Genomic DNA, 17,105 nt, shown 5'->3' with positions numbered 1-17,105 from the left:
ATATATTATTATTTTGATAAAAAAAAATTTGTATTAATTCGTTTCCTGGGCATGGAAAGTAATAAAAGGTAAATAAACTCAAGCGCAATGGGCTTCCCTCCGCAATTTCACACCCGCGAGCCCTGCATGCGGCTTGTCTTCAGTCCACCTCAACGCTTTGCGACGGGAGGACTACGCTTGTGTGTCGAAGCCAATAATAATTAAATATTTGCGTATTTTAGTTTTTACCCGCGGATTTTTTTAGAAATGCCAAAATATAAAGAGAAATATCAAGTGAGGCGAGGACATGAACTTCGCAAATTATTGTATGTTATAAGTATATGTATATAAGTACCTACCCAAACAAAACTCAAATTTAGAGTTGTCAAGTTTCAAGTGCAACTTGTACAACCAAGTAAAATAAGTTGCTGAACCTGATACCTGATGGAATCTGAAAGTGGGTACTGGATCTCGAGGATGGTAAGCAGTAGACATACCGTCATTGAGCTCGTTGTAATCAGCTCAGCGAGACGATACTAGAAATGTGACTAAATGAACCTGATGATGGACTCCGAAGATGGGTACTGGGTCTCGAGGATGGCAAGCAGTAAACATACCGTCATTGAGCTCGTTGTAATCAGCTCAGCGAAACGATACTAGAAATGTGACTATATGAACCTGATGATGGACTCCGAAGGTGAGTAGTGGATCTCGAGGATGGTAAGCAGCAGACATACCGTCATTGAGCTCGTTGTAATCAGCTCAGCGAGACGATACTAGAAATGTGACTATATGAACCTGATGATGGACTCCGAAGGTGGGTACTGAGTCTCGAGGATGGTAAACAGTAGACATACCGTCATTGAGCTCGTTGTAATCAGCTCAGCGAGACGATACGAGAAATGTGACTATATGAACCTGATAATGGACTCCGAAGGTGGGTACTGGATCTCGAGGATGGTTAGCAGTAGACATACCGTCATTGAGCTCGTTGTAATCAGCTCAGCGAGACGATACTAGAAATGTGACTATATGAAGCTGATGATAGACTCCGAAGGTGGGCACTGGGTCTCGAGGATGGTTAGCAGTAGACATACCGTCATTGAGCTCGTTGTAATCAGCTCAGCAAGACGATACTAGAAATGTGACTATATGAACCTGATGATGAACTCCGAAGGTGGGTACTGGATCTCGAGGATGGTAAGCAGTAGACATACCGTCATTGAGCTCGTTGTAATCAGCTTAGCGAAACGATACTAGAAATGTGACTATATGAACCTGATGATGGACTCCGAAGGTGGATACTGAGTCTCGAGGATGGTAAACAGTAGACATACCGTCATTGAGCTCGTTGTAATTAGCTCAGCGAGACGATACAAGAAATTTGACTATATGAACCTGATAATGGTCTCCGAAGGTGGGGACCGGATCTCGAGGATGGTAAACAGTAGACATACCATCATTGAGCTCGTTGTAATCAGCTCAGCGAGACGATACAAGAAATTTGACTATATGAACCTGATAATGATCTCCGAAGGTGGGGACCGGATCTCGAGGATGTTAAGCAGTAGACATGCCGTCATTGAGCTCGTTGTAATCAGCTCAGCGAGACGATACTAGAAATGTGTTATATGAACCTGATCGTGGACTCCGAAGGTGGGTACTGGGTCTGATTGACTCTGATTTCATTTTCGGGCTTAGATATAACATGCTGCACTCGTAGGTTTCAGAACCAAGAAAAATATTTAAAATTTCAACTGGAACACGAATCGTTGAAATTGATTATTTTTTTAATAAACTCAAAGAAATATAGTGGTATTATAGTAAATATTACCTAATATTTATTTAATATTAAATATTAATAAGTTCATATAGTCACATTTCTAGAATCGTCTCGCTGAGCTGATTACAACGAGCTCAATGATGGTATGTCTACTGCTTACCATCCTCGAGATCCAGTACCCACCTTCGGAGTCCATTATCAGGTTCATATAACACATTTCTAGTATCGTCTCGCTAAGCTGATTACAACGAGCTCAATGACGGTATGTCTGCTGCTTACCATCTTCGAGACCCAGTACCCACCTTCGGAGTCTATTATCAGCTTCATATAGTCACATTTCTAGTATCGTCTCGCTGAGCTGATTACAACGAGCTCAATGACGGTATGTCTACTGCTAACCATCCTCGAGACCCAGTGCCCACCTTCGGAGTCTATCATCAGCTTCATATAGTCACATTTCTAGTATCGTCTCGCTGAGCTGATTACAACGAGCTCAATGACGGTATGTCTACTGCTAACCATCCTCGAGATCCAGTACCCACCTTCGGAGTCCATTATCAGGTTCATGTAGTCACATTTCTCGTATCGTCTCGCTGAGCTGATTACAACGAGCTCAATGACGGTATGTCTACTGCTAACCATCCTCGAGACCTAGTACCCACCTTCGGAGTCCATCATCAGGTTCATATAGTCACATTTCTCGTATCGTCTCGCTGAGCTGATTACAACGAGCTCAATGACGGTATGTCTACTGCTAACCATCCTCGAGACCTAGTACCCACCTTCGGAGTCCATCATCAGGTTCATATAGTCACATTTCTTGTATCGTCTCGCTGAGCTGATTACAACGAGCTCAATGACGGTATGTCTGCTGCTTACCATCCTCGAGATCCACTACTCACCTTCGGAGTCCATCATCAGGTTCATATAGTCACATTTCTAGTATCGTTTCGCTGAGCTGATTACAACGAGCTCAATGACGGTATGTCTACTGCTTACCATCCTCGAGATCCAGTACCAACCATCAGAGTCCATCGTCAGCTGATGATGATGACTCGGTTTCGGTATTTTAGCAATACTGACATTAAAAAGTTTTAACCTCAGAACGAATTAAACATGTAAAAAAATCATGTATGTACTAGTTAAATAATTGGCAGCCACCATTTTTTCTAGACCAATATTTATTTATAAATTTTTATATTTAGCTAATAATTGGTTTCGTATTCACGTAGTTTTGTTAGACTATTCACTATTTTGTTAGACTAGATGGCGTTAGTAAATTATTGTTTGTAGTAGAGGTCAAATCCTCAAAGTCATCGGCGTATGTTAGAGTCTTAAATAAATCTGCTCATGCGTACTAAATACTTACTTATTTTATTTGGTTCGCGCCAAAATGTTAAAGTTGACGAATGCAAGCCGTTAGACGAACGTAATTCTACGAAGTTTATATTAATGGGATTGTGTGAATATAAATTAATGAATAAATCCAGTGCATTTGTTGTTACTTTTTTATTTTGTAATTCATGACGTGAAGGACATAAAAAAACGTAGGGAGTCTGGGGTATTATCGACCGGGCGTAGCGTGCGCGCGCTGCTAGCCCGTTCGCAGACTGAAGGAGAGAAGGGTTACCGCGCCGTGTGAGACACGTCTAACCGCGACGTCTTCTTCTAGCTCACCCACGCCCATTGCACATTAATATGGTCTTTGGATTTAGAGTACTGCAATGAGCTAATAATGCATGCATCAATCGCTGTTTCAACCTGCCGGTTATTTTCCAGTAGCTTTTGAACAGTCGACTGCGCAATATTTTTAATAGGCTAGAAAGTTTTACAAGTATATAGCTCTGTTTACAAAACAAGATTCGCGACCAGATGTGTCCGACCACATGTTTCGTTCAAACTGTATTTTAAGTTTGTAAAAATCTTAGGTCACAATGTAATGAGCGCGATCACATAATATTTTACAGAGGCATAACATTAGGTAGGGTGTGTGATACTTTATTTTGAACAATTGAAATATGAACAGTTAGATTGTCATTGGAGACGTTAGATCTTAGTTCCCGGTAAATTATGGAACCGGTCCTCAACTTTCTAAAGTGTAACAATGTACGATAAGAGCCTACGGCCGATGACATCGTATTATTCGAATGGAAAAAGTCGTGGTGGCATTACTTCCTGCCCGCACGTGTCCCTTCCCGCCATCTTGAAGTTTCATTCGAAGAGGAACTAATGTGGAGTGGAATTCTATTAGCGTTGATACTGTAAAAGCTAACAATGTAATTATATTTGTATATTAACAAATAAACATGAAAACAATTAAAGCGAATTCTGAATTTTTAAAAGGCGTAGGTTCGTTTAAGTGTAATTTTTATGTTATTTAAAGAATATTAAAAAAAACATATAGGTAACACAATGTACACTTATGAACGTCAAAAAAGAAATATGCATTGAATGCTTCTTATTTTACATTTACTGCCGAAATTGAAGAGAAGAACTGGCAATAAACTCTCCGCCACTCCACTCGCCATGCCCCAAATTAATGGAGTAGACACATTTCTATAGCTCTGTATTGGCAAGATCGGATTTTTCAACCCCTTCCTGGTGTAGGCAGTTTATACTTGTTTGTGTTATTAATAGATTTAACCTTTGACCTGTATGGGCGTTCGTGACGTCGGTCCTTGTACGCCAACGTGTACCGTTAGCTCCTCTGACGTCAACACCAAGGGATACAGAAACGCGTCGGCGATTGGGATAAATATTTTCTGGAGATGTAAGATTTGAAACCTCAAACATGACGTAAACTAGTCCAGTTTAAAAATAATCTTTTACGAAAAATTTTGATAACAAAATATATTGCACTTGTATTACAAGATATGGGATAACGGATAGTGCATTACCCCGGCTGCATTCGTGATTGCAATCGCGCGGAAAGCTTCGGATTTACCATGAGTGGTGTGGCCTTTGCAAACTGGACCTTAATACATGGTGGGAGGGGGTTCCCAATACAGTGCTCATGGCAGGCGCGATGTGCGACTAGATAAGCGGTTCCGTTAGCTTGTCTGTACAATACGGCTAAACTATTACGCGTAGTGCACCACTCCAGCTTACGGAATAGCGCTAATAAAGCCAAAAAAGCGCTAGATTTGACGTGATTACAATTGCAATTATTGACTTGGAATTGCAGTTTGAACGTAATGTACAAATTGTATAACACCAAAAATATGATAAAGCGCTTAAAAAAATTTGTAGCTAGCGAAAAGAATGGGCTGGATTGGGCGCTTGATTTTTGTGTACCAAAAATAATCCGCTAGATCTGGCGGTGAAAGCGCTGAGTTGGAATTAGCGACGGCTAAAGTATTACGCGTATATTGGCGAGGGACGTGCGGGCGGCACAACCGGTTCGCGGCGTCCGGTGGCGTCGGTGTATGTGTTGACTGCTTCATACTGGCAGCTGTCATTGAGATGCTCTTAGCCGAAATTTAAGTTCATATTTGTCGATAGTAATTACTTATAAAGAGCTAGTTAACCTCGAATGATGGTCATTATAAATTGATTCATACTATTCATAAGTTTGATAAGTTAAATATTAAGCACCTTCAGTGCTCAAGCCATAGACCATCTAGTCTATTTAAATGATAGATATTTAATAATTAATTTTCTACAAATTTATCTAAGAGAAAAAGTATTCATTTAATACTACCGCGTAGATTGAGCTAATATTACATTTGTTTGCAAGATTGCACTTAGGTAAGATTCGGTCATTAAAAAACCTATTGGATATGACATTGGGGAGTTGTACTTAGCGCTAAATCGCGATTGCATCTTAACCTGAACTTATTAGTAGTTTGGCTCAATATATTTTATATGAAAGCACTACACGGACATTCAGAAAATATAATTAAGAATTTAATCGTTATTAATAATAATTAAAAGTTTACCTCATGTTATAAAAATTTTAGGTTATTTACATAAGCTCTACTCAGAGTGGTCCATCAAATTATCCGTAATATTAAATTGTATTACTAAAAACAACTAGCTAAAACTATAGTAAATTTAGTACCCGATTAGTAGATTTTGTGCAGAAACTATTAGCTCCAATTGGATCATTGCCGGAACTCCCAATGGCGTTCCCAACTTAAATATTGGGTTTTTGTACCGCACGATTTCAAGGTTGCGATGTCGGCGCTACGGATATTGAGAGGACTAATCGGAATTGCATACAAAAACGTCAGGATCGCAGACAGTTACAGGGTACAAGCGCAGAATTTATTACACTCAATAGGTAATAAGTGTTTAGTCTTAATGGACGATTCTGAGTACGGCTCAAAGCAGTTATAATATCGTCTCTGGTAGGCGAAAGCGTTAGATATCCCAATTACCGATAAAGATATCCGTTGGAACAGGTTTTGTGTTTAAAAATATGTGTTTGCATAGTTGTTTATTTGAAAAAGTCGTTTAAATGTGAGAAAATTATGGAGCTCATTATTTTTTTACTAAAAAAATATTAACGATTTAACCTACATCAGCTTACGTTATACGTACGCTTGTGATATTTTCATCATCATCAACAGCTTTTTTATTTGGTCCATTTCTGGACGTAAGCCACCTTCATTTTTCTTCAGTACGCCTGCACTGAATACTATTTATTTCTTTTTTATGAAGGGCAGTGTTGACGCAGTGGCTTACGCCTGCGACAGTCGACCCTGAGGTCTTGCATTCACGTCACGTACGTTGATATTTCTTGCTATTTGTATAGAAGGCAAAAATGTCTCGGAAACATCTGTTGATCGTGTGCTGATAATGATAGAAACGGATGCCTTCTCTGATTATATAGGGTTTTAACACCACTGGATTATTTGTATTTGCAGTCATAAACTTAAGAGAGAGAAATACTTAATAATTGTATTAACTCAACAGTATATTTTTTTAACTGTTACTTTATTTGAAATCGTTTGATGAGACATCTACTGATTATTGTACCGTTATTTTTGTCTTCCTGTTGGGCAAACTTATCTGAATCTCCCTCCATAATATATGTTTTAAGCACCCCTTCCTTTTGAAGTGTGATATATGATAGAATGGCCCAAAATAAACAAATTTAACCCTGGCCTATCAATCCAGGTATCCGCAGCTCAGCATATGCAAGTCAGTGGTGGGAGTGGTCACGTTTCAGCGGCTGCCCAGCAGGGACTGTACGCCACCTTCCACAACCAGAACCCATCACCTCAGCATCATCAAGGTAAGCTTGATTTTTAAGGTTTAAAGCGTAAATTAAATTAATAGTAATATAAGCATGTCCCAACATGCTATCGAAAGTGGCGGCTTTAAAAAATGCCCATTGCCGGATTTATAATAATAAATATATACATTTATTTACGACCGTCTGTCTGTATTTCTCCTGCGTGGATTTCGGGTATTTTGATTTTAGTCAATTTATACGAAACTTCGGGTTTGGTGAAGAGCGTTCTAATTCTGTAGCTCATAGAGTTTACATTAATACATCCGCGACCGGGACTTCTACAGTATTTATGAATGCATGAAAATTATGTTTTTTTTTATCTAAACCTTCTTAGTCTAGCGTAAAATGGTTTTAAGCCAGTTGTATTGTCTGACTGGAATTCAAGTGAGTGTTCAAACTGATTAACAAATGTATACTATTATGTAAAGCAATGAGAATGGTTATTGATTATATTTAACAAGGTCTCAGAAGAGTACTTCTTTATCTTTGAATACCACTTGTTATGTACAAACTAAGTGTTGCTAAGTGTAGCGTGTCGATAAAAAGGCTGACGACTTTGTAATCAATATCAAATTGCACAGAATATACACAAGTCGTAATTTTAACTGTACTTATGCTCTGCGGCTCTATGTGTTCTATGGTTGAAGAAAATTAAAAATCGTTTTCTTTTGTCTTTGATACGTTGTTGGAGTGATTCCTGGCGAAAAAAATTGTTTGTAGGTACAGATGGTTGATGCAATGTTTTTGAATTTGTTTTGGACAAGATATCTTAGATTAAAATGTTTTTACCGTCTATATTCTAACCTACAATAATGTGCTACAAAAATATTTAGCCTTTTGCTTATTATTTTCATGATTATACAGTGTGATGAATGTCACAACTCAGAAAGTTCGTTACAATTTATATCGAAATCTGAGCAGACACTGGATATGGAACTATGTTTTATTAAATTGATGTATGTTTTACCATCTCATCGGTTTTAAATATTTAAAAAACAAAATTTACAAAAATATGTTCAAAAACATTCGTGTCGTACAAAAATAAAGTGAAACATATATTTTGGATGATTACTTATCAAAAGGTTTATGGTGAACTCTAAGGACGAGATTCGGAATCAAGATTTAGCTAGAACTATGTCAAAATCCATCACTAATTCATTCAGAAACGCACGAAATCAAGCTTGGGCAGTTTACGCCAAGTGAAGGAAATTAGCGACTTGAGCAAGATTTCGCGAATCGGAAAATCATGTTACATATTTAAATTATAATTAATGTTAGGTAAATATTACACTCATCTAAGCTGGGTTAGTCCGGTCTTTAGACGCGACTTTAAATCTTTCTCTATAATTGTGTATTTTATTAGTAGGTACATTTCAATGTCATCCGCATGATTCATCAACAGTTTAGTTTTTCTTAAGGAAAAGAACGTTTGAAAACTTCAAGAAACCCTCGAACGAACGTTTCCTTTGTTTAAATACTTATTGCACAATGTTTTACCCCTTTTTAAAAGTTTTTTTTTCATAAGGTCCGCGAGAAGCCATATTTATTAGGCTCTTTTCTAATAAAAATAACATCGAATAGAATGTTTCAACCTTTGAGATTTTTATAAGAGAACATTTTTTTGGGCAATAACATTCTTAATTAGGCAGTTAAATAGTGATTAATTATTTTATTTTCACTAAATATAAATTATTGCATCACACTGATAAGTAATAGCATTCGGTTTTTCCCTAAATGCGTATTAAAATTTAACGGAATTTAAATGCATATTTATAATATTAGATGGGCTTAATTATCAGCAAGAGATTTACTGAAAATTTATACTTTCTTATTTTTTCCCGGGAGTCAATCACAAGCTATCTATAAAGCTACATTAAAGCATTGTAAGTAGTATTATTCGTTTATTTTTCATAACACAGTACAATGTAAGGTTATTAACATATGAGAGAATTGAATCTTATTCCGTTGTGTTAAGGGGTATGTTGCCATCGATTAATAGATGTGAGGGGGGACATCTGGGGTTGACGATCTGCGGGAATGCGCCACGGTTAACACTTCGGGGATGTTATGTTGTATGATTACATTCATGGATTATTTTTACAATATCTTAGCTTAGTGATTTACCTTGTGTTTTACCAGTCGATGGCAACCGAATATTACTTGATATTGCTAGTTTGGGGGTGCGAATCTCGCCAGCATATATGTGCGCGATTAATTTGTTGCGGCCATCTTGTAAGTCGTGTCATATCTGCGACACAGGTTTATCACTTACTTGTAAAAAAAAGTTATGGAAATCAGTGGTTGTAGCGACCATTGGTTAATCTTATTCTACGTTTTGTATCTGAAAAGGAATTGGCAAAGAGCAATGGATAGAAGTTTACTAAATAAAAACAAGAGATGGGGTTCGAAAAATTTTCATTAGGAATACGACAAGGATAGAGAACATAGACAATGAGTATTCGAAGGGACAAGTGATGGGAATATGACATGTAACTGGGCATGGTTTGGCCAAGAGTGGGGCGAGTGACGGCTGAATGGAAGGGAGGCCTTTTTCGGGATTGGCAAATGGACATTTGAATTGATTGTGTATAAGAAAATACAATCTGAAGAGCATGTTGGAATGTATTTACCATCATACCATTCCATCGCCTATATATTCATAAATAACTTATGACGTCCATCCATCCAACTTTGACACGAAACATAGCCAAAACAAAGTGACTAATGAGTCAAATATGCCATTCTTACGTAATAAAGATTTCGATTATTTGTGTCGTATTGTGTTACGATTTATCAAGTGATAAGTCAGAGTGATTTTACGTATATATTATGTATACGTAGGTACTTAAGTACACGAGTATGGTACATGAATGATGATATAATATCTCTTGCTAGTGTATGATAAAATTTAAAACGATGGCATAGCTTATAGCATCCACTTAATAAATTCGATGACAAAGACACTTTCGAATTAAATTAGTCAGTCATCCGTGACCGAACAACCGAAAAATCACGTAAATATACTTATATATATGATACGTTACTTTAATGTAATAAACGTTTATGGAATTCCTTTTTTAATATATACACATATATATTATTAAGTGGGCTGAAAAGTTTGTAGGCTAACTTTAAAAAAAAACTTTTTTTCATAGAATTTGATTTGATTATTCAATAGAGCCTTCGAGCTAGATCTAGTGATACAACGATTAAAGCGGTCTTACATTTTCTCTTTAACCAAAAAATAGCCTTCAGTTTCGTTGATTACCTCTTCATCAGCAAAAAAAATCTGGCTAGCGAGCATTCCCATGAGAGCTGGAACAATTAGCTAGGGTCAAAATCTGGAGAATACGATGGATGCAATTCGAAGCCCAATGTATGGATATGCATTTGTAAATAAAATTGAAAACTTTAATGCGAACATCAGCCATGGGCCAAGATTATTGATCGCTTCGTTTTAAACTACCACCATGTTTACTTATGAGTTAATGAAAAATACATATTAAATACTTCTAATTTTATATTTACTGCCAGTTCTCAAATCAAGGGCGTAGAACGGAAGAGAAAAACTGGCAATAAACTCTCTCGTGAAATATTTGTAAGCTGCAACCATTACACCATGTTCCAGATGACATCTTAAGTAATAAATAATAATAATATAAATTAAAAACAAAGATTTGTCTCCGATTGTCAAAGATACTCTATCAGCAGGAGGCGTGGTGAAATAGGAGCACGCACTTACATTGTCGTGGGAACAACACGCAAATACATAGTCGAAATAACTAACATCACCGCATACACGAATTCAAGTGCGTCCAGTCACCACAAGTAGTATCTGTAGGATCAATCTCGATCCCAAATTCAATGTTAAGTACCTTATGAGGCTAAACTAAGATATATTGAAGCTGAAATTTTAACTTTTGTCACGAAAAATCGGACCTAACATCATTCGTTACATAAGGATTAAAATATTGCTTGACCACGATTTTGTTTATAAGTTGTTTTTACTTATATGGTTACAAATGTATGTAAGGAAGTGTAACTCGTTTGTTATGTACTCGGAACACGGAACGTATGTAAGGAAGTCGTATCATAGATGATAAATGGCCGTTATCAATTATTACATTGTATATTGTGAATTATTGTTTGCACGATATACATTACTATGTATATGTAAAATATTAATCCAGCTTACTTGCTGAATGCTATATTCGACACTCACGACATATTATATTATGTTAATTTTATATTAAGTTATTTAATATTATATATTTAAAACTTTATTATTTTGTTAAGAAATAAGTAAATCTTTTTTTTAAACCATCACAGCGCTACGAATTTTATAAAAACTGCAGACATATTTCAAACATTATTTCACCATTGTTATATTATCTCTGAGGGATTTTTTATGTCCTAAATATTAAAATGATCAGCTTAGTAATTTGTGTGGTTATATATAAATTGTTTCTCTATCTATAGCGGATAGATCAGCGAAGTCTAAACTAGTCTGTCCTCGTTTATTGGTATAATTATAATGATTTAATCACGTAATCACAATGGCTACCAGCTACCAGTAGGCCTTGTCATCAAAGATAAAACTGTTGTAAACACATTGAGATCGTTATGATTCACTAGATGTAAATTTATGATTGTCATTTGATATTGTTGATTTGTTCTCTATATTTACTTATTTATTTATTGAAGTTCACATCATACATTATGATATATCTACAGTTTATGTTACAAGATTTGGCAGAGAGACTCTTTGGTTTTTAGTTTTGTTTCTTTTCTGCAAAAACCAGCACCTCTGTCGAATTTTTCACGATTATAACGGATTAACCAATCCTCCGGGCTGGACAAAATCGGTATTGGGCTGATCAATTTTAAAGGCACCTAAGAATACTTTTTCTTAGGTGCCTCATCCTATCTCATACCTAATCCACTATTTTTTAAATTATTTTTTTGTAACACTTATGTTTACATGTTGCCGATGAGTAGGGATGCCTACAAGTTCGAATTGATTGACGTGGAATAAGTGATACCTAGAAAATCTTATGTTCCAAAATAAACGTATTTTTTATTTTACTAAAATTGTCATACACAGTCAAAATCTGTTACAACGACATCGAAGGGACTACTCATATTTGGTCGAAAAATCAATAGTCATAACAGCTGATGACGTTGTTATTAAGAACCTAATACAATAGAATTCTGACTTTGATTTTGGTCAAATGATATCGCTGTAAATGGTTTTAAGAAAAGATACCTTGTTTTCTTTAAGTGAAATTTGTCATTTTTTTCATATGACTTCCTGTTTTAAAAAACCGGAAGCATATACACATGTTATTCTTTTAACTACGCAACGTGTATGTTGATTGGTTAATTAATATTTTTAAATAGTAAAGTGTTCATTTGATTTTTTTTAGTTAGCGTCATAATTAAAATTTTTAATATTTCTTTTCAATCAGTGAGAGAGATACTGCCAAATAATCGCTAATTAAGGTTTATAATTCAAGGATTAAGCTGAAGTCAGATGCGTTGTTCGAATTTATTTAAATTTGTATTTTATATAGCCTTGAAGTACCTTATCAGAGCGAATTTCAAATTTATCGGTACAAAGTTATTTGAAACTTCGCAATTATTAACAAACTGATACAATCGATTTTACAATATAGATTTATAAAATTAAACGTTTAATCCGGCTTTAAAGTAAGTGTTACATACAATTGAAACGAGTACCACGGAATATTATTAGATAGATGGATTTTGTCACAACCTATTACAGCCATGAATAGTTTTTATTATGATTAATTCACTTCGCTTTGATTCTGACACTGAACAATCGTTGTTTCACAAATTATCACAAATTGTTTATTGTAATTGTAATTTTTTTTAATTTCAGGAAGCAACTGTGATACGTACAACGTGTCGCAGTCGCAGAGTATGAGCTTCTCGCAGGGCATGCGAGCTCGACCCTCGGCGCCTGCGCAGCCAGCCCCTGGCCCTCAGACGCCTCTTGGTAAGGTTTTAATTTTGCTAACAAACTATTATTTAAGCAGTCTTGGCCTCGTAGGCCTTGGAGGTCCTAGGTTCGATCCCCAATCCGACAAATGTTCTTGAAACCGATGCAGAAATCAGAGGCCCAGACATAGAAAGATTGTAGCGTCACTGACTTTACTTTTACAAACTATGTATTATAGGCGAGTTGGTTAAATATTTAAAAATATTTCATTCTTATAGTGATTTTTTTTAAATTAGGTCCAATAGTCCGTTTATTCGTTACAAACACACAAAAATGTCTCATCTGTTAACGTAAGTAATAGATATTTGCCTTACTTTTATAAAATATTTGTTGATTGTCGAGTTGGTTGCTCAATTCGTTCATAAAATTCGTTTTGTAAACGTACTGATGAACGATATTTTAGAAGGCCGACTTCCAAATGTCAAAAATGTTTTGCATTTTGACATATGGAAGTCGTAGTTCGCGACTTATTATATCCTCGTATCTCAACGCAACCTCTTCCTGAATACTATCAAATATATCTTAATACATACTAATATGACTCAAAAGTCTGGACAGACTTGGATTATGAATACTATTGCGTAATTATGACGACATATTATATGTAACTCCCGTGTGTGATTCAGTTTAATACAAATTCGCTGGATTGTTTTGTAAAAGTGTGTATACTTCCTTATCGCCTATGTACTTTTATAGCCCACTTTATATAGCGTTTTTATTGGACATTTATATACAAATTCCAATACTTATCGCTAAAGATATATGTGCAATTTTATTAAATTTTGTACACGCTCACAGTTGACGTAAAACGATTTTAATTTATAGAATATAATTGGTTGTTACATTTTTCTGATACATATTTTTAAATAAAAATAAGGATACCTTTATATTCTTCCTAACTTCTATTTCCGAATATTTTATTTATTTATTTCGTTTATTTAAGTTTCGTTATAATAGAAAAACAAATAATATAAATTATTAAGTATAACGGGAATCTTATCGCTAACAACCAATCTCTTCCAGGCAACCCTAGTAAGAAAAAACTTAAAAAAGGAAGGGTAAAGTGAAAAAGGTCATAACCAAATCAACAAATATAAAATTACAAACCCTAATCTAAAATCATACAAAATTTACTACGAACTGAAAGCTGAAAAAGTCTATTTTATGCCTTATTAGGTAGAGTTCGCGTAGTATATACAAATGTATGTATAAACACACAACAATACAGATTAAAACGTAAAAAAATACTATTTTTTTTTTAATCGATTAAAAAAGTTGCAACAATCATTATAAATTTAGTTATATTATTTTTTTATTAATTAGAAGTAGGCGCGTCTGATCTTTCAACCCATCATCAGTATTTCGTAGAACTATGCTACATTGAAATTGTATTACGTATTGAGGTGACCTATATGAGACGAAATTCAATTACGAGAGCGAGACATGGATATTTTATTACTCGGTATGAGAGGGATAGATATATAATTGAAGGACAATTATGTATTACTATGGTGAATAATTTGCTGGTTATATGATTGTGCGTTTGCTTTTTAAATATTATATTAAACTTTTTTATCTACCGAAATATGTAGAATGTTAAATTAATTAAATAGACTATTCCTGAACGTTATAAAAGTTGAAAGGTTATCTAAGAGCCTTCTGTGCGTAGGCGTTAGAGAATTCAGTGGGAAAACAAAAGCCAAATCATTTTCTTACTTTTCAATTTACAGGCATAGCAGCTGCCGGAATAACCCGCGAGCAACAAGCCAAGATGTTGCAGCAGCAGCAACAACAAATGTTGCGAGCGCAGCAACAGCAGATGCGTCCACCTCCGCCCGAGTACAAGGCTCGTTTCGTGACGTCAGGCGTAAGGCGGGCTGCGCCCCCCCGCGCCTTTCCCCCCCACGCGAGGCATTATTCGCCCGATTGGAGGCATGTGCTGATACAGCAGCAGCAGTCGGCGAGACAACAGTTTCCGCATCATCATCAAGGTGTGTTAATTTCTTATGGTTTAATGATATCAATTTTGTAATATATATTTTCTCACGTTAAAATCAGTTGCTAATTAACGCAGAAATATCAGTCGGCAGAGGTATTTTAGAATATAAACAAACTAAACCTGCGAAATTTGATAATATAATCTCAATATATATAGTTCTTGTGTGCGTGTGTATGTGACTGAACTCCTCCTAAACGACTGGACCGATTTAGACGAAATTTTTTGTGTGTGTTCAAGGGGAATGGTTTAGATTCACAATTTTGTCCGCTGGATAATGTTTTTTTAATTAATTTTCAATTTATTAGTTGTTGTTGATTTTGGAATGTTTTACATTGGATCCGACAGACGGCGCTACCATCGCAGTGTCAAATTTTAAATAATATTCGAATTTTAATTTTAGTCTGTCCCGAAATTTAAAAAAAGTTTTGTTATCATTGTGTTATATCGTGTGTGACCATGTGCTGGATCGTTAGATATTGTCATAACATTTGAATAATCATTTTCATCAAAATGGCTTATTAAAAATTGAAATTTTGAAATTAAAGACGTGTAGACAGGACAACGTCTGTCGGATCCGCTAGTTGATATATAAATATCTTGTCTATTTATAGACTATTATAAAAAAAAGATTTTGTTTTTTTTTCTTGGGTCCATGAAATACAATAGTTTTGTTTCTTCAACATTCTTATACTTACAAAAACGACGTGGTAAATTCGTACATAACAATCGTTAATTCAAATTTATAAATAATCCTAATTTTCAGCTGGCTTTAATATGGGAAACATGGGTGGTATGGGCAATGTAAGTGGCGTGAGCAGTATGTCGCAGCAACAGCAAATGCAGATGCAGCAAGCGCGACTGCAGCAGCAGCAGCAACTTATGCAGCATCAACAACAGAGGTTAGTAAATAGAACTAGAATAGGTGTATTACTTAACGTAAATAAGTAACAGTGAACAACGTGTAATAATCGGGAAAAACTTGTATATTTGAGTATTCTCAGTCGCGTAAACTAAAAATAACTACTCTAATATATAATACTCTTCTTCATCTCTTGTTCTGTCTTTTTCTTTTTCAATCTCATGGTTGCCATTCTATAATAATTTTGCTATCTCGTAATATGCCCAGTCCAGCGCCATTTGAATTGCCTTATTTTCTATATAATGTCCTCTACTTTGGTCGTTAATCTTATCTTATCTCTTCCGCTTTGGTGCTGCTTTTATTAATTTAATTAACTGCGAAAATATAAAAAAAAAACATATGTGCAATTCACACATTGTAGAAGTGAAACCTTCAAAAACAAAGTTTTTATAATTAATCAAATATAAATTAATCATTTTCCACTATCTAAATGTGTGTGTTCTTTAAAAACAGTATATTTTAATGATACATTTTAATTTATAAGTTTAATATAAATCTTTAATTTGGCAAAAACTAAAACAGCGAAAGTTTGAAATTCGATCAAATGAAAAAGCGGCAGTAAAGAGAGGCTGTATAATGCCTCCTATCTCATTTTCTCCCACGTTAAATCTTATGAATTGATGTTTCTGTCTCTCTTTACCGCTGCATCCGGTTTGAAATCACGACGATTCTAAAGAAGTTTATCTATCTCATTTTCTCCCACGTTAAATCATATGAATTAATGTTTCTGTCTCTTTTTACTGTCGCTTTTCCGTTGCACCCGGTTTGAAATCACAACGATTCTAAAGAAGTTTCACTTCAATAATTTTTTGTAACAAAATTTATTGAAGATGATGGGTCAGATTTTCTGCATTTTTAATTTAGATATTTAAAGATATTTTACCTTTTTATCATATAAGTGTTACACTTTTTATCAAAGAAATAACCATATTCAATAAATAATTAAATATTTTCCGTGTTTGTATTTCGCCCTAATCGTGATTTTGATTCCAGGACGTCCAGCCAGCAACAGGCGCCGATGACGCATCTCATCATGCAGCAGAACCAAATGATGAGTGTTCAGGGACAGGTAAATCTTATTTTTTTATTTAGATTAAGACACACTTTTCTTTATGAAAACAAAATTTATACATTATATTGTGTGAGTTAAAAAAGTACAGTAAT

At 35.2% G+C, this 17,105-nt stretch overlaps 1 protein-coding gene across 2 annotated transcripts in view; it reads left to right on the top strand.

The window, feature by feature from the left end:
- The window catches only part of LOC110992829 (neurogenic protein mastermind), a 32,315-nt gene that overhangs the window by 13,357 nt on the left and 1,853 nt on the right, over positions 1-17,105 (top strand). For both annotated transcript variants that reach the window (XM_022258798.2, XM_022258797.2), the window contains exons 4-8: positions 6,884-7,001; positions 12,904-13,020; positions 14,754-15,014; positions 15,786-15,921; positions 16,935-17,010. In XM_022258798.2, the coding sequence (XP_022114490.2) occupies positions 6,884-7,001; positions 12,904-13,020; positions 14,754-15,014; positions 15,786-15,921; positions 16,935-17,010 (708 nt within the window). The remainder of the gene's footprint in view (positions 1-6,883; positions 7,002-12,903; positions 13,021-14,753; positions 15,015-15,785; positions 15,922-16,934; positions 17,011-17,105) is intronic.

The sequence above is a fragment of the Pieris rapae genome, chromosome 22 (genome assembly GCF_905147795.1).
Source record: "Pieris rapae chromosome 22, ilPieRapa1.1, whole genome shotgun sequence".
Classification (NCBI taxonomy): domain Eukaryota; kingdom Metazoa; phylum Arthropoda; class Insecta; order Lepidoptera; family Pieridae; genus Pieris; species Pieris rapae.
Note: the sequence above shows the minus strand (reverse complement) of the source record. Positions and strands in the feature narration are given on the sequence as shown.